General features: G+C 39.2%; 1 protein-coding gene across 2 annotated transcripts in view; it reads right to left on the bottom strand.

Annotated features, from left to right (window-relative positions):
• Positions 1 to 3,457: 3,457 nt before the first annotated feature.
• The window catches only part of PPARGC1A (PPARG coactivator 1 alpha), a 365,416-nt gene continuing 345,537 nt past the window's right edge, over positions 3,458 to 23,336 (bottom strand). For both annotated transcript variants that reach the window (XM_036381990.1, XM_036381991.1), the window contains exons 8-13: positions 21,075 to 21,987; positions 20,406 to 20,510; positions 19,875 to 19,995; positions 10,641 to 10,762; positions 10,135 to 10,286; positions 3,458 to 7,285 (exon numbers count right to left, since the gene is read on the bottom strand). In XM_036381990.1, the coding sequence (XP_036237883.1) occupies positions 7,182 to 7,285; positions 10,135 to 10,286; positions 10,641 to 10,762; positions 19,875 to 19,995; positions 20,406 to 20,510; positions 21,075 to 21,987 (1,517 nt within the window). In that variant the 3' untranslated portion in view covers positions 3,458 to 7,181. The remainder of the gene's footprint in view (positions 7,286 to 10,134; positions 10,287 to 10,640; positions 10,763 to 19,874; positions 19,996 to 20,405; positions 20,511 to 21,074; positions 21,988 to 23,336) is intronic.

Below are 23,336 nucleotides of genomic sequence, written 5' to 3'. Positions count from 1 at the left end.
ATGAGAAGATCTCTTGAAGGTATAGTGCAGTAACTTTATGGCTGTAATAATTTTATTACTTTATCAAGTACTAATTTAGTAGAGAATGAAGCACAGATTGTCAAAAATAAACTGCAGCAAATATTTTATTTGATGAAAAGTCTTAAGAGAAATTTGCATATTCTGCTCTTTAGGACATGTTTTACTTCATACTTAGCTTTGGCTTTCATTTACATTACACCTGGCGGACAATCTACCATGACGCAAATAAGGCACATGAGATTATTTACCTTCGATCACTGCCCACTATTTACATAAGCCAGGGTTAATGCAAAAGGCTGATGAGGGTTAGAGTTTAATCACTGATTTTGGAGAGACTGGATAGTACCTGTTTTCTCTTCTGTTGCCTTTTCTCAGGGCAGCTCAGTTCCTTTCTACTAGCAAATAGCAGAAGTCAGTATGAAAGCAAAAATCCTTCTATCCTCCTGTACTTCAACATGCACGCCTACCAAAGGTGCATTTCATCTCAGATCTCACTGTTTACCAAACCTGTGAGTATAATTTTTTCAACTGAACCATTGGTAATTTTTTACAAAAATATTCCCCTTTATATGAGAGTGTTTTTCTCCCAATCAATTCCATTTGAATTAGGAAGAGCTTAATTCACCAGGTCCAGTCACATCATAAAGATTATAGACCTTTTTATTAAAAAGAATCAGAAATGCCTTTGCAAAATTATTATTCCAGAAGACTCTTGAAAGGAAGCTGCAATAATTCAAAGGAATCTCAAAATCTAAACATGTTTTGAGGAATATGTTTCCAGCTGCAGAATAAGTATGTGTAACTTCAAAATTTGTCATTGAAGAAAACAACCTTTCACTTTGCTTTGTGTTCATAGGCTGCTAAGATTTTGGGTTGAGGTTGTTTGACAATAAGAGCATCATTTGAGGAATGAACACCAATCAAGAGCAACATTTAAGATTTATATATGTATTCCAGCTGGTTTCCATAATTGCATTGCACAGACACCAGCCGTTCAGCAGAGCACATCATGTAGCAAAGGATGAGTTGGCTTTCTCTTTTTCCCAGCAGAGCCATGTGAGGGGAGCAAGCGATGGGAAGCAGGGGACAGACTCACTTCCTCTCATGGAGGATTTCATTTTCTTCTTTGCTGAGAAGACTAGTCTCCTTTGCCCTGAACAAATATACCAGCTCCCAATGAAGACAGGCTGCCCTATATCTATCAATAGAATCTATATAGAATCTTTTCCCTTAGGGATTAATTCAACTTTTGATTCAATCTTTCTGAGCTTTAAATTATGATGTTACAAACCTCCAAGGAACTACTGTACTATTTGTGACCTTCTTTATTACTTTCTGCTGTTTGATAAAGTAGAGAAAATTGATTTATAGATTAGTTTGCTTGTGAACATTGAATATCAATGGTGAGAACGTGATTCGCAGAAAAGCAGGAGAAGTTGGCATTGGTTAAAGTTTAATATAGCAATTTATTAATTAATGGTGAAGGACAATAGAATAACTGCACATTAATCTTCAAAGAGATCCTGGAAGCGCAATGTGAAATAATAGCTATGAATCAAGGCATCTTGCAAGAGTTGAATTTAAAGTTTTCAAAACATTTTCCTCAAGGAATAATTTTGTCCATTGCTTCCACTTCTCTCCCCTAAACCTCTCTCTCTTCCCCTTAAGACCTGATGGCCGTTTTTTGTGTTTTCTGTAAGCATTAAAGGTTAAAGGTGTAGGAGAGGCAGTTTTCCAAATGGAGCCTAAAATTAGGTGTTAGTTTCTGTATTTGGAATCTTAGGCCCCAATCCAAGAGTCTATTTTTATTCAAAGCAGCCGAGCACTTGACTTCAATGGATCTAAAAACACTCATGCTTATGTGCTTTGCTGAATCAGGACAGACTTAAGCACAAATGTAAACGCTGTGCTGAATTGGGGCTCTATATATGTGGCTTGATTTTTAAAAGTGCTGAGAGACAGCAGGTCTAATTGAAGTCGATGGGAGCTGCAAGATGCTCAGCGTTTCTGAAAATCAGGCCACTCATTGAGGTGCCTGAATCTGATTTCAGGTGCTCAGCTTGCAATATTCACTGTGGGGAAAAATGGTGACCCAGGATAACAGGCAATGGAAAGCCCTGATTTTATGCAATAGACTTTAATAATGTAAAAAGAGATGGGAGGCAATAGTTTCCTGGAAATCTAATATGGAGTGCTTTTTTTGGCAAGCGTCAAAAGTGCTATGCAAAAATATGAAATGAATAAACAAATGAAATTAGAAAGCCTAGTAACTGGAGAAATACTGGGCTAAATTCATTCCTTGAGGAACAGCAGCAAGACTGATGAAATACATCAGGAATGATTTGGCCTACTACGTTTTGAGCATTAATTTGATCAGAGAGTCAACAACGCAAATCCCGCAGGGTGAGGAACTTCACTCTACCACCCTTGCGAGAGCCAAGCAGAACAGTTTGGATTAGCAAATGGTAAAAATGCAAAAGCTAAACATTTTTGCAAGTTACAGAGCATAAATTAAATAGCAATGCTAGGAAGAGAGATGAGGTGGAGGCTGGTTGTTTTCAGAAAAGCAATTTTTTCAAGTGAATTCAGTAGTCATCTCCTTAAAAAGCACAGCCAGGCTGTCCAGCAGCTGCTCCTTACACGGCAGCTGGGTCCCTGCTGAGGTGACATTCGATGAGAAGACTCAGCCCCAGGTGCTGTGCTGTGTGCCCCCAGAGAAGGATGCTGTCGCAGCAGAACTGCCTGCAGCTGTAAAATGGCTACCTGTGAATGAGCCCTGGGCAAACCAAACAAAAGCCATTCTTCCCCTATTTCTGTGCATGTAAAGGAGAGGGGTATGAATATCCTCTGCCATCCTTGGGCCTACCATTTGCCTGCCCAGTGGCAATGCTGCCGTGGAAACCCATATGGTGCACACTGTATCATCCTCAAAGGAGTCAGGACAGCCACACTTGTCACCTACCTGTCTGGTCCTCCTGATCTGTCTGCTGAGACAGGGGCCGGTGAAAAACTCTCCTGACAGGCTTATTCCCAGAACAGGTGTTTATCATCTCAGGATAGAAGATGCCAACCATTTTGCACTTCTCAGTCCCTACTACCTGCACTGGGATCCAGCATGGACAGACAGAAAAGTCCTTATATTCCCCACCCCCTTCTAACTCAAACCACAACTCTTAAACTCACTGAGAATGTTTTGAAAGTTTTCTTACATGGTTTATGGCACAGGTCTTCAATAGACTTGGGTACTCATGGCAGAAAGGTACCACTTTCTGCCATTAAATACATCAAAATGTGTGATGCTGTGCCCTGTACAAAGTGCAGTAATGCAGGCATGCTCTGGCCAATAATCTGAAGTCCACTAGAAAGAATAACAGAAAACCCACTACACAACCAATTGTGGGGGAAAAAAGCCTGTAATAAGAATGAGAAACAGAAATGGATTTGAAACATTCGTTTCCCTTTATTTTCTCAGTGAGGCTGATGTGTACTGCACATTAAAAAAAAAGAAAAAAAATCACAGGAATTTTCATACAATGAATTAAACCACAAAAGTACATGTAGAATCGGCAGGTGGAAAATAGCCCAGCTTGGGCTTAACTACTATCTCACTTCCCCTGTTCAGCATAGTCCAAGTCCAACCCACAACTTTACATGTTCACCTACTGTACAGATCTTACAGTAGCTCCATCAGGTCAGTGGTTCACATTATTGAAAATGTCTGTCACATAGGTACAAATTTAGAATCATCACATTATATTACATGGCTATTCTAGTTCATTTATAGATCAGATCTTATACTATAGTGATTGAAGTTCTCATTACAGCCATTAAGAAGGACACATAATCATTACCTACTCTAGGCTTACATCTAAAGGGATGAGAAGGAGGTGAGGTTGTGTTTGTTCTTTTTTTTTTCAACTGACCCAAGTATTATTACCCCAGAGGCACAAACTTTCCTCTCAGTGCTGCTCTTGGTGATGGCAGCCCAACTGCTTTCAGAGTAGTTTAGCACAGATGTCTTTCTTTAACTTTTGGTTCCCTCTGTTTGGATTAGTATTTAGATAATTTTCCATTCTGTAGGAATTACTGAGTTACAGCTCTAGGAAAGACCACAGTTCCTAAGTACCAGTTCTGTTACCTGTATTGTGGATGTGGTACTTACCACAGCATGAAAGCAACAGTACAGTCTTCTTATAAAAAACACACAGAGCTATACTGCAATTTGCCTCTGGTGACAATGTGGTACATGTGCTAATTTGAAATGTTCTAGGGGAAGAAAAAAACAAAAGTAAACACTGAGTTTATATTTTGATGGATTTCCTACTACAGTGTCTATGAAAGATCCAAATAGCTTTATTCAGCAATCCTAGCTCTATTAATTTCATATGTAATTTGTAAATCCACAGAGGAAAGCCATCTTCAAGATGAAAATGTTTGCCAGGCCAGTGAAAAAAAAAATGACTCACTTCATTATGCCTGCTTGGTGAAAAATAAATAATGCCCCCACACAAACCCCACACCAATTTCTTAATGTCAGCAATCTAGGGCAAAAGAGAACGTTTTAAAATTTAATGACAGAAATGTAAAGGCAAAATAGGTAATGCATCTGGTCCTTGAACACATAATATGATATACTAAATATTGATTTCTTAAAAATAATTTATTGCTTTTAATATTTTTCTTTACAACAGAAGATACTCAAAATCCAGAAAGGAAAATTGTAAACTTTTAGTTTGGCATTCACACAAAGTTAAAATACCTGCATTTTTAACCTACAGAGCAACAACAAGAATTATGCAGAGTAAAGGATGTTACATTTGTAACACAGAACTTCCAGAAAAGTTCTTTTCTCTTTTTTTTTTGTTTTATTGCTATCTATCTACTGAGAAATAAGAAGCCAAAAAATCAAGCAAGCATCCGACAGGACAGACAGTGGAATCTCTCAGAACACAATATGCTGGTGATAAAATGAATGCAGCCATCAGAATCAACTGCACTGGTATGGGGGTAGAATCAGTTTTCTAAGATTTGGAGTGGGAAGGTAGATTAAATAGTTAGGTGTGCCATACCTTTAAGAGGAGTCATGAATGCCAAAGAGTAATAGAATAAGAAATCTATACATTCACAAGCAAATTCCAAACTTTGCTGATTCAGTAGAGACTCTGAGTTCAGATGAAATTCTGATGCTCAGAATAGCTGTAGTTTATACTCTTGTGGTTTTTTTCTTTCCTGAAATTTCTATTTAATTTAACAGAAGCAATGTCATTAGCAACGATGTCATGGACACATTTGAGGCCATGCTAGTGCATAGTAAAAAAAAAGGGAAAAAACCAAAACCAACCCACTGCTTCTGCAAAAGCGGAATTTCCAAACAAAGCACTTGCTTACTCCAAACTGACAACCATCATGCATCCTAGGTATAAAATTTCCACTGGCCTTTTAATTCTTTTAGTCATCTCATAATTTATAATAAATAGGATAATTATAACTGATAAATATGTCTCTTTAGTAAACAAAGGAATGAAGGATTGGTATTTATACAGGATGCATAACTGTAAAAAATATAGATAAATACCATCATTAAACTCTGCCAATGAAAATATTACTGGCTTCAAGAACAGTGTTTAGACACAGAATTACAGTAAAAATCATACTGTACTTAGTACCTCAGCATATTTTTATCAAACTAAAATCACAAAAATTAAAACAAAATAGTATTTTAAAAAGATTTTTGACCTCTAGTTCCAAAACTACTGTTGATACATAAAATAAAAACATTTCTTAATGATTATCCATTTGAGAGACTTTACATAAAATTATGATATTTTCTAGAAAAATTTAGATGAGAAAATTTCATTCCCCTAACAAATTCAGTGTATAAAACTGCAAAAGAAAATCAAGCAATGAGAAAAATGTGGAAAAATACTGCAGAAGGTGGTTAATATCTTTTGGGCTAGGATAATTCTTGACAAAATTCTTATATAAGCTCACCAAAGAAGGGATGAATGTGTATAATGCATTTTTGCACTCAGACACACATGCACACATATGCACACTCACACCCTCATCCACACGCTTTTCTCTTTTTTTTTACAATCAAATATATATAAGCGTAAGTTCAGCTTTCTACATATGTTAGTGTACAATAATTGTTTCACCTCATATAATTACATTTGAGTATTCTTGATTAAGAAAAATTCAGCAGTTTTTGAAAAGAAGGCTGCATTTACAGTGCATAGCTGTAACAAAAAAGAACATCGTCATACAGTATGTACACAAATAAAAATACTCCATTTAACATTTGTATATACTCAACTACTTTAGAGAATGTAGCAAATAAACTATCTGTGCACACACCCAGATAGTTATATCCAACTCTCATTAATAATGTAACACCACGTCCGCTCATTAGAATAAATCGCTGAACAAGCTGCACATTTGACCATTAACAAGGCTTTGAAAATTTTGCTGTGGAAGATCAATGTTGTAGACATTTACATGGGTGTCAGAATTAAAAGATGAAACTTCAAAATGTTAGGGAAGCTTGAGCCTTTTAATTTTCTTTTCTGCAAAAAAAAACCCACAAAAAAACCCAAAAAACAAACCAACCAAAAAAAGAACAATCTTAAAACAAAGCTAAGACAGATTGCAGGCTTCTGGGACCTGTGGTTTCTTCTGGATTGTCATATTATCACCATGAGAAGAAGCTTCTTTACAAAAAAAAAAAAAAATGCAGTGTCTGATCCCCAGACATCAGCAGCCATAGTTCTCACACTGGGGTTTTTTTCTCTGTTTGTTTTTGTTCTTTTTTTGTTAAAATGCACTATGTACAGATTTTGCAGTTCATCGTTGTACGTGTATCTCTGTGGAACTGCTGCCATGTCTCGTGATTTGCATTGAACTCGCCAGGAACGCCCGGCTCCCCCGCCACCGCTCGCCCACCAGAGCGCAGCTGACACCCATGGCCATGCGTGTGCTTGCTGGGCAGCACCCTGCCCCTCCACTCCTCGAGCAGCTGTGTTCATGTAAACCATGGTTTTGAACAGAGAGTGTAAAGTAGGAGAAATTCCTAAGTACGACTTTTCAGTTGTCCATTATTGAAGGACGTGATGTCCGTGAGGTATTCGCCATCCCTTTGTTTTCCTCGGATGACATGCTTGTTACCTACGCAGGCTCCGCTGTGCCTCTTTGAGTAAACTATCAAAATCCATGGAGTCATACTTGCTTTTAGTAGAAGCAGGATCAAAATCATCTGAGTTTGAATCTGAAACCCAAAAGATGCAAGTTTAGGTAAGAGGCAAGAACTACTTATTTTCTCTGTGTATCAGTGCAAACAAGATGCTGAAGAAACAATACACTTACAACCACAATTTTATGGGATGACAAAAGCATAGCAATGACCATCGCAGAAGCTTTAGGCATTCTGGTAAGAAGCAGCACCTAACAAAAGTGGTATACATCATCAGCAGTGGGGAAGAAGCACTAATTGCATATACATTTAGAGCAGGTTAACTCAAAACAGTTTCCTCAAGGACTTGAGCACCAAGACACTCATGTATATGTCTCAAAGTAGTCCAGATAATCTTGACAGATACCTTAACCAAAACTCCACCTTTGTCTTGCAACTGCAGCTTCATAACATGTCCAAGATCTGATTTTCCTTAAGAAAGGTTCTGAAGAATGCCAGAGCAGTCTGTGAGCAGCATACAGAGGACAGAGCCCACCTTGCCTTGGGGTCTTGTGGAATTCTTTACACCTGCCAGAATATCTGGGTTTGCTTCAATTTATCTTTTTGGGTTTGCTTGTTTAGAGTGTGAGCAATTCTGGGCAGGGCCTCTGCAAGGCTACATGAGCAGTCTCAGGGGGCTCCTCAGCTTTCTGCATCACATGTGATAAGCCACAGTCCCTGCAGCCTGAGATACCTGTTCCAGCCTTGTCAGCTGCTCAGGCACGGACATCAGTCTGTTCCCAGCACAGAGGAGGAATTGTACATTTGTGGCCACACAACTCAGTACAATTATTGACATGGCTGCAAGCAATGAATTTCCTTTTGGAGTCAACCCTGCTTAACACTGACTCTCACCAGTTCCGGTGTCACAGCTCCTTTATGTGAGTGCCCTTTTCTTGCCATTTCTTGTGTTGAATTAATCAGAACTCCCCATCTACCACTATAAGACACACTGCGCATTAAATGTTCATTACAAGTTCTGCTAAGACAATATCTTCTCACAGAGGAGAGGTGTTAAACTTCTGACTACTATTTCAAGTGTTTTCTTTCTTCTGTACTCAACCCAAAGCTGATTAATTCTCTCTGTCCTGGTACCAGCTCATGAATTTTAAAGTTCATCCTGCCATTTCCTTATGTTGCTCTATCAGATACTCTGCAAAATACAGGGAATGCAGTCTGAAGTACAGAAGCTCAAGCTGTCAGCAGGACGAAGTGAAAACACTCTGCTCACAGATACTCTGGGAATCCCTCTCACAATGGAGAGAGTTGACAGGGAATACTCCCAGAGATGAATAATGTTCAAGAGGGTTCCCTTCAGACAACGTACTTTAAACCCCAGATTTTCTGAGATACAGAGATGACCTTGGCTTCCATTGCTGAAGATAAGTCAAATCAAGGCAAGACTTTAATCTGGTTTTACTGTTTTTATCAGCCTACATTTCAACAAATGCCTTGCTACCTTTTATATTTTCTACATCAACCCTGTATCTCTTCAGCAGTCAATTGCCTTTTCTTAGCTTTACATTATCTGTTTAGCCACTGAAGTGAATTATAGCATATTCATTGTGAACAATGCATATAATCTTCATAATTTATTTTGAAAAGACATCAATTGCTTAGAAAAAATATATCTGTATTCACTTCCTGCATTGTACAAAGCTGAGAGCAGCACATACAAGATTTCATTAGCACTGTGTTACAGGGTTATGAGAGATTTTAATGACTGTGGTCATTTATTCATAAAAAAATCTACAATATCTGATTAATATAGATTCAACAGCAAAAATGTGCCTTGCTATGTAATTCAGAAAAGAGTATTTTCCATGCCTTTAGTCTATTTATACAGGCATTAGGAAAGGTTTAACATTAAATGAATACTTTACATTTTAAAAGGTAATTAAATAAGAGGTGAGTTTATCCTATATTGTAATATTACAGAGGCTGCTTTAGTTGTCTCTTTACACATATACTTAACATTAGTATTCCTACTGGAAGACTTTGAACTTCTCCAAAAATCCTTGCAAGGGGAAGCACCACACCCTGACTTGGAGCATAGGACAGAATCATAGACTTTCGCCCAGGCAAGACTCAGACAGACCCAAGTGTGTTGCCACAGCCAGCATGCACACTTGGGACTGGAGTAATCACAGCATACTGGGGGCTGGAGACTGCTATGCATAAAGCCCCACATCAGTGGAACTTCAAACACCAAGAGAATTGCTAAGCTTTCCACAGGCTGGAGCCTCTGACATCACAACTGGAAGGCCCTGCAAGGAGACACCTTCATACACATAGATGCTTATGCATAATTTTAGAATCACCAGTTGAGATCAGTGGTTTTTGCCACACTAAGGGGTCAGATTTGGCCACAAGCTCTTCTAGCTTTCAAACTTGAGCAACTATGAATTGTGTTTAATGAGTGCCCCTGGCAAACTCTGCCCATCTACAACAGAACTCATAGCAAAGTAAGAATCATAATGAAGTTTTTGGGTTGGGGCATCTACTTTGTCCTCTATTTATCTCTTATATACATAAGTGAGGTACTGGAATCAAACAGTTACAGCAATAAACAGTAAAGCATATGGGAGGTTTCTGTAGTGCTATCTTTTCAACTTAGAAGCGTATTATTGAATATTGGGCACTTATTTTTGATAATGATAGAAATGGGCTTTAAAAGAATATTCACAGTTTGGAATATTTGAAAGAAGCCAGCTCAGATTAGTAGACTTTTAAACTTCTTACAGCAGTTGAAAACCACTTTCTTCAACACCCCTCCAATCATTTAAAGGGTATCAGCAGTAAAGAAAAAAGAAGTAAACCCTAAATTCTCATGAGTTACAAGATTCCTGTTAAGTACTTCAATTCACATAGAGCAAAATACCTACCTAGGTCTGCATAGTTAGACTTGCAAAACTGCTTGCGTCCACAGAAGTACAGCTCAAAATCAGGCTCATTTGACCTGCGTAAAGTGTATCCATTCTCAAGAGCAGCGAAGGCGTCACAAGTATAGCGGTAGGTGATGAAACCGTAGCTGTCTCTGCCATTGAAAAATACAGTTGTGAACAGAAGCTGAGAAGAGTTAACACACATTAGTGTAACCCCTTCCTGAAAGCAAGAACTTGCCAGAGACCCAGCAGCCGAAATGCCAGAAGTACTGCATCCATTTATCAGCATGATTGTCCTGTCATGCAGCTAAATACTTATTTCTGGGACAGGAAATTTTAACTAGCAAGATTAATAAATAAGGATGAAAGAAAATAAGTAAGGTTTTGAACTCAGCATGTCATCTGTCACAGGACTTATACTGGTAACTCCCATACCAGTAATCTCACTGCCAAAATTTTTTACATATGGCAGCTCTCAAACAAGAAGTAATCTCAAAAGTTCCTACCCATCATCCTGCAAATTTACTGTGCACTCCTCAATTTCACCAAAAACTTCAAACCGGTCCCTCAGTTCAGTTCGGGTTGTGTCAGGTCTGATTTTACCCAGATAAATCACACGACGTTCTTCCTGTTGATAAAGAGCAACCGGGAAGGTGTTCTTTTAACAAATGTGTAATAGAGATGAACCTTTACATTCATGCATGCAAAGACACACAGAGATGTGCAGAGATGCATAAATATAGAAGCACTCTTTTGTGGAAGGCCTACTGCATCTTGCACGTACATGAAATAGTTCTCTGCTGGAAAGCATCTAAGGTATTTAAGTGACCCTACATTTGTCAGGTGGTGTGCTCCTGGAAGGGTTCACTGATTGCTGTTACTGTTCTGTACACTGACAGATGCTTCCCTTTGTATCCCTACTGCACCTTCTTCCCTCTCACCTTTTCTACCTGCTCCCCTCCAGGACTGCAAACTCTTCCAAACTAGGAACACCCTTTCTCTTGCCATGTACAGAATACCAAGCAAAACTCATCTTACTTGCAGAGTAGCATAAAGTAACACAATAATTGCATAAGTGTACCACAGACATAACAAAATGTATTTCAAGCATAACATTATAAACTCATATGCCTCAATAGCTGATTCATCCTGCAATCCTGTTTCACCATAATCCATACTTTTAAACAGAGGGAAAACTTTTTAAGATTGTCACCCCAGCCAAAAACTAAGTACTATGCAGACCCTAGCTCATTCCCTGCTCGTTGGTGGGATGGGGAGAAAAAATAGAAAAAGGTGAAACACCTGTATTAAGATCAGCTTAAAAAAAGAAACAAAGAAAGATATAATAATAGCAATAATTTTAATGACAGTGGTTGTAATGAAAAAGGGAGACAGAGGAATAAAACCCTAAAGAAACAAGTGCAGCACCTGCTGACCAACACCCAGCCTGTCCACGAGCAGTGCTCTGCCTCGCCCAGCCAACTCCTCCTGGTTTATATACTGGGCATGATGCCATATGGTATGGAATATCCCTTTGGCCACCTCAGGTCAGCTGTCCTGGCCATACTCCCTGTAAGCATCTCGTGCACCTGCTCCCCAGCAGAGCATGGGAAACTGGAAAGTCCTTCATCCAGAGTAAGCACTACTTAACAACAATTAAAACATCAATGTCTTATCAACATTAATACTAAATCCAAAACACTGTGCTGTACCTACTGTAGCTACGAAGAAGAAAATTAACTCTATGCCAGCAGAAACCAGGACTGGGTCCAAAATATGCCTTTTATTAAAATAAATATTTCAGGGGGAATGGCAGGAAGTAAAATATATCCCACAGTCACCACTGCCTTTTGGTTTAGTCAGAATAAAAACCACCTGACTGAAGACCCTAGGCTAGGGTCTCTTCTACATGTTCTTTCAGCACTTGGAGCAAAGCATCAGATATTTTTATAACAATCAAACCATGGTTGTATCATTCCCTCCTTAGTGCAAATGCTCAGCCGAATGAGGGAAGGACCAGAAAACCCTTTAAGAGTCACTTCATGAATTTTAGGATAAACACTTTTCTGAGGGCAGAGCCATTTAGTGAGCTGCAAGAAAAGAAAATGGAAAAGAAGATCTTTAAAACACTGACCTTAAGGTAACCAGGGCAAAGAAGCACCAGCTATACATGGCTTGGGTGCTCAGCCTTCCTGTCTCCAATTGCCTCTGGCCTGGCACTACTGGCCCTGCTGCTCATCCCTTCCACACCCACACAGCAGCCCCATAAATCCACCACCACCACATTCTCAGCTGGCGTAAATCTGTCAGTCAGCGCAGCAATGTCAGTTTAAACCATCAACTTTGGCACCTGAGACTTGTGCAGAATTTAGGTGCCGAATGCCGAAGGAGCTACACTGACTGCTGAGAATTCATGACTATCGTAACCTGGAGGTGCCTAAAGGCTAATGGCACCTCAACTGTGCAACGCAAAAGGCACTAGGGACCTAAATATAGACTCGCATTCCTGCTCAGAAACATTCTAGCCTGAAGAGACAGGTAGTTTATAGTGTTACAATTCAGATATAGCATGAAATGTATCTTTTCCATGAGTCCCTACAGAGGCATAAAGCACCACTCACTCTTGGACCATGGACAATACAACTGAGATCAGACCAAAACACAGTTAAACCAGAAATTATATTGATGTCGCTTCTTTACTTGTTTGAGTATTCATTTGAGATAAAGAGACCATCAGAATTCTTAGTTTGGGGTGTTGGAAATCTTGTCTTCCTGTTCCCAGGAGAGCACTTTGCTCTCAGGAACTATTTAATGCAAAATAAATAAACAATTCCTGCATCAGGAAGCCAACACTAAAATATCTGTCTCCCAACAGAAACTCTTACTAGCACATTCAGTAAACTATTTTCACTGACTCTTTTCCTGGCCTCACAAATCTCAGGGGCTAAGATCCAGTTAATCAAAGCTCCTGAGAAATGAAAGTTTAAAACTGCAGAAAACAGAGATTCAAGAATCAAACATTCCTACCCAAAAGCCCTACCAACTAAGGAATGGCACAAGAATTACTTGTGTCCCTAATAGGTCCCTGGTCAGCCCAGTGGAGTCCTTGGTTGCTCTACCAAAGTATGTATCAGCTCTCCTCAATCAGAGGGACCTGGTAAGGATCTAATTTAGACACTTGAAACTACTGCTTCTTTTGATTATGTAAGGAACCAAGGTGAGTGCCTTGATAGTCCTCTGTAACCATGGCTGGGACAGACACATCCACTTTTAAATGTCACACCTTCCAAAACACAGGGTCCAAAAGCTGCCCTTGTTCTCTGCCACAGCAGTGCAGTTTGGAGAAGCTGGCACGGCTAAAAGAAGCACTTGTGCTCATGGGCAGCCATACATTTAGGGCACAAGTGTACTTTCCAGACAGCTGCTGCTTTTTATCTCTGTCTCCACTGTGTCCCAGTCCACAGCCCTGACCTTCCTGACAGAGGAGTTTGGGCAGGGCTTCTGTGAACCAGGGACTGTAGAGTGCAAGCTACAGAAATCTGCATTTCTTCCATTTCCACATTCTAATTCTGCTTACTTTCACTATGGTTGGGTGCCATACACTTCAAAACCAGGAAAATCTGCATATGCAGAGTAATTACTTTTTCAGACTGTTTTACCAAATCAAGGATTTAACCGCGCTGAAACACTTGATAAGAAACAATTCCATTGATACTTGCTATTGAACCTAAATGACTGACCAGATGGAGCAGAACATAACACAGCAGACTGCCTAATATACTTTAGCTGAGATAATACATCTCAACTGAAAAAAACATAATGTTTCACTCACTGACATGGAGATTATTATATTACAGTGCGATGGAAATATCTATTGCACACTCTTCCATAAGTCTGTCTGCATGCCTGTGCAATTTTTCCTTCTTCTATCCCTCTAATAACCTTTATATCTCTAATATCCCTTTAAGACAACTGTAATAAACCAAAAGTGAACAATTAAAAAAAAAAACTGTTAAAGTACTGTTAAGGGAATAAGTTAAACCTGCAAAATCAAGGAAATTCAGATTTAAAGCTGAAATGCACCATATGTCCTCCAGTGTGCACATATGAGGAGATGGGTTCAAGTATTTTTTTAAGCAGAATGCCATGATGGAATAAGATACCCAAGAATACAGGATTCACACAGAATTGTCTTTGCCTTGGTTAACTTTGGATTATTTAAAGCAACTATGAATATTAATATTCACAGAGATGCCTTCCTTTTATTCCCATTAATAATAAGAGCTATAGAAGCCTAACAAGATTGCAACACACCCCTAAATGTTAAGGACCTTTTTTAATAATAAATTACATGTGTAACTCTATATGGGCATATTAAGTAAAATGTTTACTGCAGTTGTTAGAGGATATGATTGATGACTTGGAAACCTAGAGAAGGGCAGAGAAAAGCTTTTGTTTTCAATTTCATATGGGCAGAGGGGACCTGCAGGAAACACCAGAAGCTACTTCTTCATATTTCCCTCCCAAAAGTGCACATGATTTATTTTGTATCATAAGCATTAAGTGTGGCTCCTTGATCTGCCAGGTTGGGAAAAAGAAAATAGTCCAGCCAACTCCCTCAGGCCTAACATCTCTGTCTTCTTTCATAATCTTGCTCGTTCTTCATGGCAGCAAAAACATTTGAATAGAAAGCTGTGGCAGAAAATCTTTGACTGACAAGCAGTATTTTAAGTCTCAAATGAAAATCCTAAAGCATTAGAATAACAAAATATGAGAAAACAAGACTGGGATACACCTTACACATCTAAGGGTCGATAAAGGGACTGCTCATCCTCTAAATATTGACTGATGCTAAGGATCTTTTTGTCTGGCAAAGGATTCCTCCAAAACTTTATTTTCTTTGTGCTTCCTTATTCCTAAGTCTTTATTTCATAATTATTTCACTAAACACAGACCATTAGATGCATTACTTTTCCCTTGGGTTTTTTTGCTTCTTCCCCCAGCAGTTGTTATCTTTGCCTGCCTGTGGTGCTGCTGTTCCCATTTTTCCTACCACTTTTTGCCTGCATGTCTGTGGGGCACACCTAGTTCTCCAAGAGCCAGGTAATGCTTTATGTGAAGCTGAGAGAAGAAATCCAGGAGCATTTGAAAGCTGGGTTCTGTTATGGGCTTGTAAAGGCTCTGCTGCTCACTCCAGCACAGGTGTCTGGCTGGGTACACACTCCATGTCTGTGTTGCCTCCCATGCCAAATGACTTCTCTGCCAGTAGAGACTTTAAGCCATGAAGACTTTTATCCTTAGAGCTGAAGGCCAAATACCATTTTGAAAACATAATGGGATTGGTTGGACAGAGTTCCAAAACCAGAAATGTTATGGGTGGAGATAAGGCATTAAAGCCTAAGCTTCTGATGTAATAATAATGAGAAAAAAATTCTTTAGACTGAGTAAAGAAAAATTAGTATTGCCTGTGAGTAAGTATGAATGGCAAAAGTAAAAATCACAAAATCTGGGGAAAAAAACCCAAACAAGATTATTATCTTGTTCAGAACAGTTCAGAGAAACTCCATGGTGACTGCTAGAAAAATAATGATGGACCAGTAAAACTCAAACTTTAGGTAGAAACATATACAGTAAAATTAGAGTATCTGGGATCTAGGCCATCAAGATGAGCAACAACAAAAAAAATCCAAACTAAATATACAACATACATTGAATCCTTCATAAGTGGAAATGCATTCTATTACAGGCTAACTCTGGTTTTAGACTTTTGAGAAGGCAGGCATTCATTTATGAAACCACCTTTCTCCTGCCTTCCTGTTTTAGAGCAATTTATTTTCTTTGAAACCATGTGTTTCTTTCTGATACAGTGGCCTCACAGCACATTTATCTTTTTATGTCTGTAAGCTCCCTGGGACTGCGACTCTCGATACTTGTCTCATAAAGGCTGCCAGCATTTAGGAATGAAAATTGGTAATGTTAATTGTAATTTTCTACTTGAGTATAACCTGATTTTGCTCTACCTCTTGGCAGTAGCCAGTGCACACAGTAGATGAGCTCGTGAAGGATGTGACTGTAAGTCAGTATCATGAATAGAGTGGCAGAGTAGCAGAGAGCCACAACACCAAGCTGCTCATCAGACAGCTTAACCTCCAGCCCTGGTGCACCTTATCAATGAGGAATCACCAGCTAGTGACTCCAGAACTGGAATGTGCTAACTATTTCAGGTGGCATGCTTCAAAAAGTATTTGCCACATGATCTAATGAACTGCTGGAGTAAAAGCCCACACGACTCAGAAATTTCCTGGAGTGTATCAGAGGAAAAACAGGGTCCAGAGGCCTCTTAGCAAATCACTGTGGTCTGCCTTGGTTGGGGGTCAGATCCCAGTTTCTACAAAGCCCTAAGCAGACTCTGCTGTCCTGCAATGCTCCTGAAGTCATAGTCCATGTGTCTCCACTATGATCTGGCTCACATGGTTAAGCAAGTCTTGGTGGCAGACCATTCTTATGTTCAGTGAGGATCCATTCTAAAAAAACCCCCATGACCCAGTGAAATAAAACAAAAAAAGATCAAACTAAACTGTGCTAACATCTAGTCAGTTAGGAAAGGAATCACAATCAAAAGTATAAATCAGTCAATGAATGAATGACTGACAAAAATATTTTTTTTAACTCTCTAAGTACCTTGTGCACTCAGCCCATATTTTTCAGGCATGCCTGCTCAAAAATTAAGACCTCAATCCACAAAAAAGGCACTGAATCTCCAGTAACTGGAGGGGGGGGGGGGGGGGGGGAGAAGAAAAAGAAGACGAGAAGACTATCACAGCACCTTTTGAAGTCAAACCACCTGTACACAGTTTTAAGTCTGGACAGGAATTCAGGAATCTATACAGAAAAATACTATCCTAGGCTTCTAGCTCTGAATATTCTATGGCAAAGGTGGTGCATGCAAGATTGAAGGGGCAGTGTTCAAACATGCATGTGCCATACAGCATGAGCATAGGCTTCTAAAACCTAAGCCTGTGCTTCTAACCCTCCCCAGCATTCTGTCAATATGTCTTCACATCTGCCAAAATACAAGCTGCCTGCACAATCAGAGGGCACTGCTTCACATATGGTTTTGACAGATTAAAAGATGTTAAAATATTATTTTTATTTCTCTCATTTCTTTTTCGTAGGTTTCCCATTCCTGTTGTCCCACAGAGACTAATTCTAGATACTGCTTCCACAATACCTAATGACTTTTGGCTCTGTCACAACTTCTGCTCCTTTTTTACTGTGCATCCTTTCTACAACTAACTCTTGAGATCTCAGAGCAGTTCTTCTCATGAAGAAAGTCACCTGCCCTGTGTAATAACTGAGGCATTAGTAGTGCCCAATCTTTGGGCCACTCTTCTAACAGTATCTGCAAGTATGTGGCCATAAATCATATCTGGCAGCATGAGAATGGGCTAGAAAGAAAATAAAAAATTCCCCAATACAGAGAGCAAAGAAATCTAAATTTATGGGACTAGAAAGAGCTCAAGAAAAGAAAGAGAGGACATTCTTGTGGCTGAACAATAAATGAGTTGAGTCCCTCAAGACTGAACACAAAAGAGACCCATAAACCAAAAGGCATAAGAAAAAGAGCAGAGAATGCTAGAAATTATAGATACAAATTTTGTCACTGAATTCATGAGATCAGAGATCCCTTTCTCTGCTGTCTCCTAATCCTTACCTGTTTTCACAGGGTTTAAAATGGCACAATTCAATACAAACTTTTAAAGTATAAGTGCTGATAGACTTTGGATAAAGGAGTTAATAGGACTTAATCTACAATTCCTGCAGAACTCACACAGATGACTGGATTTTAGATTTTTTTGCCGTGTTCTCTTTATTGATATTTATTTTTAGTTTTGATTTATTTATGTCTATTAATAAATAATTCAATTAATTAAGTTAATTATAATCAAAATGATCACTTTAGAAAGAAAATAAATTCAACCTTGGTTTTGAATTGTCTAGAATTTTTAATGCAGCATGATGCAGCATATCTGGAGCTTTTTAAATTTCTTTTCTTTCCTTTTTCCTTTTCTCTTGATTAGCTACTTGCCAAATATTTGTTTGTTTTAAACTAAATCAAATTTTCTACCTCCTCAGCAGGATTCATGTTTATTTATATGGGTAAGGTACAGTAATTGAGAAGTAGCAAGATACACCCATGACAGAAGTCTTCTTGAATCTCTAATTTGTGGTAGCTCTAAGAGAGAACAGCAAGTGTAAGTTACGATTGCTGGAAGGTAGTGTTCATCTCTAAGCAGATGGAAGCCAGATATTTTAAAACTAACTGCAACAATTGACTTAAATATGGCCCTGTCTGAAGCCAAACAAAATTATTCCACTGCCATCACTGCATTTCACAGCAGAGCATGTTATAGCTCTAAATCTCGTGCTTTACAAAATACACTGATCACCCACACTTTGTAGATAGGACACCTGAAATGGAGAAAAGTGAAATGATTTGCTGAAGCTCACTAAGAACAACAGCAGCAGAGACATAAAGCAAACCATAAAGTTGTCTGTTCACTCCCGGAACTCCTCATTGCTGTAGACTATGCCAGTCTCTGTCAATCTCTACACACTCCTGGTTCTGTAGGTGCATTAGGAGAAATGCTGCCAAACGTGTGACAAATCACCTTTTGCTACAAAGTCCACTAATGTCACTGGGAAAAAGACCTATTAATTTTGGTGACCTCTGGACAGAGTACTAATGGAAAACCTGGGAACGAAGATGAAGTATCCTGGTCTGTACCAGGTCATGCAAGAGCCAGAGCACAGCCAGAAGAGCTGTGTAGGTACAACCCGATGGAAAGAGCAGGACACAGAAAATCAAAATGTTAAGGTGAGACACCAAATGGGCTTAGCAACTTTTACAGCAACAGATTTACAGCAGCTCCCAGTTTAATTTATCAAAATGCAGTTGCCACTGGGGAACTCAAAAGGGGAAAAAGCCACCCATCCATTTAACAGCCATTCTTCCTTCTGTTCTACTGCTACAGCAGCCAAGACAGTTGCTTATCCCCACATGGGTTATTTTCTTTGCTTCAGGTATTTTAGCTGTTTCATAGAGAACACTGATAAAATAATTAAATAATACATATTCATTACGAGAGGGCCAGTGCTAAGTGACATTTTTAAATTGCATCTTGTCTTCAGACTATTTTGCTAAAAATAACTTAAAAAATTAACAAAATCATAGACACTGAAAAAATTATAATTCAAGCCAAGTCTTTGGATCCCAGTTTTGAGTTCTGTTGCTGCACCCTCTGTATAGACAATTACAGCCACTCTGAGAGTTCAGCAATTGGTACATCACCTGACTCCTTATTTCGTGTATGTCTGGTAGGTGAAATACAGTACAAAAGGCAGGTTCACTCATATATCTGTATAAGAAATAGATTAGTTCTCTTCTATTAGTGTCCTGTCTGGGATGACCCCTTTGTCTAGTAAGTTCTCTTATCTGTTCAGCGTGAAAAACTTGGAGAGTTGCAATTTACAGAACCTGAAAAAATTAGTAGTGTGACACCAAAGCAGAAATTATTATGAAAATACATATTTGCTTAAAATGAAAAATATTAAGAAATACACGTAAGCAAATTTTTGTATTTTTATAAAAGAGAAATAAAGTCTGAATTCCAGCATTAGAATCCATGAAAAGAAACAGAGATCTATTTCAACATGAAAGTTATCTTTGCAGTGCTTACAATTGCTTTCTGCCTCTGTCTCTCCCTTTGCTTGGCCCTTTCAGATTCCCGTTTTTCATACTCTTTGCGGTATTCTTCCCTCTTCAGCCTTTCATGCTGATATTCCTCATAGCTGTCATATCTAGGAAACACAACTTAGTCATCAAATCAAGCACCTGTATTTGTGAATGTAAAATTAGAAATACAATTTCTGGAATGCTTTACTATTCGAGGCAGTTAGAGAAAGGACAAGAGGAAATGGCCTCAAACTCCACCAGAGGAAGTTCAGGTGGGACACCAGGAAGAATTTCTTCGCTGGGAGGGTTGTTAGGGATTGGAATGAGCTGCCCAGGGAAGTGGTGGAGTCACCATCCCTGGAAGTGATCAAGAAATGAGTGGATGTGCTACGGTTTAGGTGATGTGGTGGTGTTTAGCCAAAGGCTGGACTCAACAAACTCAGAGGTCTTTTCCAGCCTTAATGATTCTATGATTCTACAATTATCTCCTGAGGAGCAGCTGCAAAGCACACCAAATGCAGGCCGAAGGCACTACCTGGGTCTGCGACTGCACGGCGATCTGGACCGCGATCTTCCACCTAAGGGAGAACTTCTGTGTGCTTGGTGTCTACAGTGGCTGGACTCACAATAGCAACAAGATCTGCAGGAAGAAACACATTCACCTCTGTCATTCCATTTGAGTCTATTGACACCATTTCCTACCTCTTCCCTGAATTAACAATTTCTTCAAAGCTACCAGTGGGATTTTCCAGTGACAGTTTGCAATCTCCTAGTTAACTAAGGGGCCTCAAGTGATTTCTCCCCTCCTGGCCCTTCAGTAATTTTCCTTATTGAGGCTAACACAGAGCAGACAGTCAGCCATTGTCAAGTCCATCTGATAGAGGCTGTAGCAAGATTGGCACCAGGCAGCTCACAGATAATGGGGAAGGGTAGTTGTGTACATCTCTCACCAATTGCTCTGCCTCTGACCTGACTGCCTCCGCTCAGAAGGTGTAAACCTGGCAAATTCAACGGATATTGGAAAAAAGTGTTTCTGCATCAAACCTGTAACCTTCAGAGTTAATCAGCTCAGGAGCAATAGAATGAGTTGCACTGGATTAAGTTATTTCTTGCTTTTTTTTCTTTCTTTTTGGTAAGTTTCTTATTGTTTTTCCTGTTTGTCTTATTAGCTACAATGATCATACATGAATCTGCTGTACCATACCTTGAAGAGGATCTACTACAGGGTGACCTTGATCTCGATCGGGAATATGGAGAACGGGAACAAGACCTGCGTTGAGGAAAGGACCTTGATCTAGAGCGTGTCCTTTGGGATCTTTGAGAAAATAAGGATTTGGGTGGAGACACTGAATCTCTGCATGGAGAGTTAAAAGAAGAGCAAGAAGGTGATACATCAAATAATGAATAGGCTTGTGTCCCATCCCAAGGGTAGCATAGTTTATCACTTTCATCTTCACTGTCATCAAACAGACCATCCATTGCTAGTCCTGAATTTATAAACATAGGTAGTTTGGAGAATTGTTCATTACTGTAATCACTGTCCTTTAGTTCTCTGCTCTTATCTGCTTCTTCATCAAAAACAGCTTGGCTGGGGTGACCAAAATGTTTATTCAGTTCAGCCCGAATTTCCTGGTCTTGGAGCTGTTTTCTGTTATTACCATGGGATCCCTGCTTATTTGTCTGTAAAGTCTCTTTCTTGAAATACTGGTCTTGTTCTAAAGAAGAACAAATCTGACACTGCCACCCAGGTGAAGAATCCTTAAATTCTGGTTGTCTGGAGTCCTGAAGTTCCTGGGATATTTTAATGTGTATTTCCGACTTTGAATTCACAGATTGACAGTAGTCATGGTCACCAAACAGCCGCAAACTGGGCCGTTTTGTCTTTCTCTCCTCATGTCCACTGCACGGTACAGTAGTCTTGTTAAACTGTGTGTACAGCTCAGACTGGTCTGGACCCTTCTTGGTTGGGTTATTTCCTGGAGAACCGGAAGACTCACTACAGCGGGGCTTTTTTGAAGGTGGTACAACAGTCTTGCATGATGACTTCAGTTTAGGTGAAGTCCTAAAAGGATTATCTTGGTTGGCTTTATGAGGAGGGGTCGTAGGTGGAGTTAGGCCTACAGGGAGTAAAAGGAGGTACAGAATGATTTTAAGCACACATACAATGTTTATAAAGGTGGCTCATATGCTTCTTAAAATAGATACAAAGCAAGACCCATTTTATATCGCTTCAACACTGCCAGTACTGAGAATAAAACTACCAAAGGTCTGGTAACAACAATAGCAACAATACGAATGCATCGCCATCAGTCTTCAGCATAATTTCTGTCCCTCCCCTTCCTCTACGACATCCGCCCCTCTCTCTGTAGGTTTTGATAGAAAAGATCAAGAGATAAACTTCCAAAGATGCTTTTGTTAAATACAAAACAGATTTTGATGTAAAAATGAAAAGTCAAAAAGACTGTCACCATCAAAAACATAAAGAACCTAGCAAAGAAGAACCTGGATAAAAGCATAGCCAAGAGAAATAAATGATTGGTACCAAAGGATGCAGAACTTAAATGCAATGAAATAGAGCCATCCTAACTCAGTGGCAATGACTCTTTGTTTCCAGAGTTCATTAACCATTGAGAATGTATGTCTAACACACTCGTTGAGCGTAATTAATACATTTTGCCTGAAATGTGGTTCTGCAACTGAAACCCAACTGCACAATAATACAACCACAAGTGTACTGAACCTTCGCATTTAGAACTAAATCATAGTGAGAATCATGCAGTAGGGAGTCAAAATGAAACAGGTAAGTCTTGGTATTAGTTATTAGGTTAGTATTAGTATTAGATTAGTATTCAGGGACTAAATATTCTGCTAACAGGATTATTTATGTAACTGTTATAGATTGTATCACTGTGATGAGACAAAATTGCAGGAAGAACTACAGCACCGTTCCAGTAATGCCTGGGAACTGAAGCAGCATCTTCCCATTATTTTTATAAGGGTAGAATATAACTTTCAATATTTTCTATAGAAATCACAGAATTTCTTCAGACTTTACCAAAGGATAATCCCAGACATCAGGGCAGAGTAACAGCAAAAAGCAGACACTGTTCAGGAAATCATTTCTCCTCAGGAAGGTACTTAGTATGTTAGGTTTCAAAAATTTGCTTCTGTCCAATTGACACTAATATAATTTAGTAACATATGCTTAAAATGTAACAAAATAAACGGAGATTAGGGAGCTCTCCAAGGTAATCCAGACCATCCCTAAGCAATCCAGATGCTCATGCTGTCCAAGAATACTTTTAGCCCAAGCAATGAGCTTTCCATTAGTTCTTAAGCAAGAATGAGAAGAGAGGGCAGACAGAGTTACAGGAAATGTGTGTTTCAAACATGGTTATAGAGCTCTGGTTTGTATTTTTAAACATGCAACACAGCTCGGCAGATCAATGCAAATGGAGCATGTTTT

Source organism: Molothrus ater, chromosome 4, assembly GCF_012460135.2.
Source record: "Molothrus ater isolate BHLD 08-10-18 breed brown headed cowbird chromosome 4, BPBGC_Mater_1.1, whole genome shotgun sequence".
In the NCBI taxonomy this organism is placed as follows: Eukaryota; Metazoa; Chordata; class Aves; order Passeriformes; family Icteridae; genus Molothrus; species Molothrus ater.
This window is presented reverse-complemented; position numbering and strand designations above follow the sequence as displayed.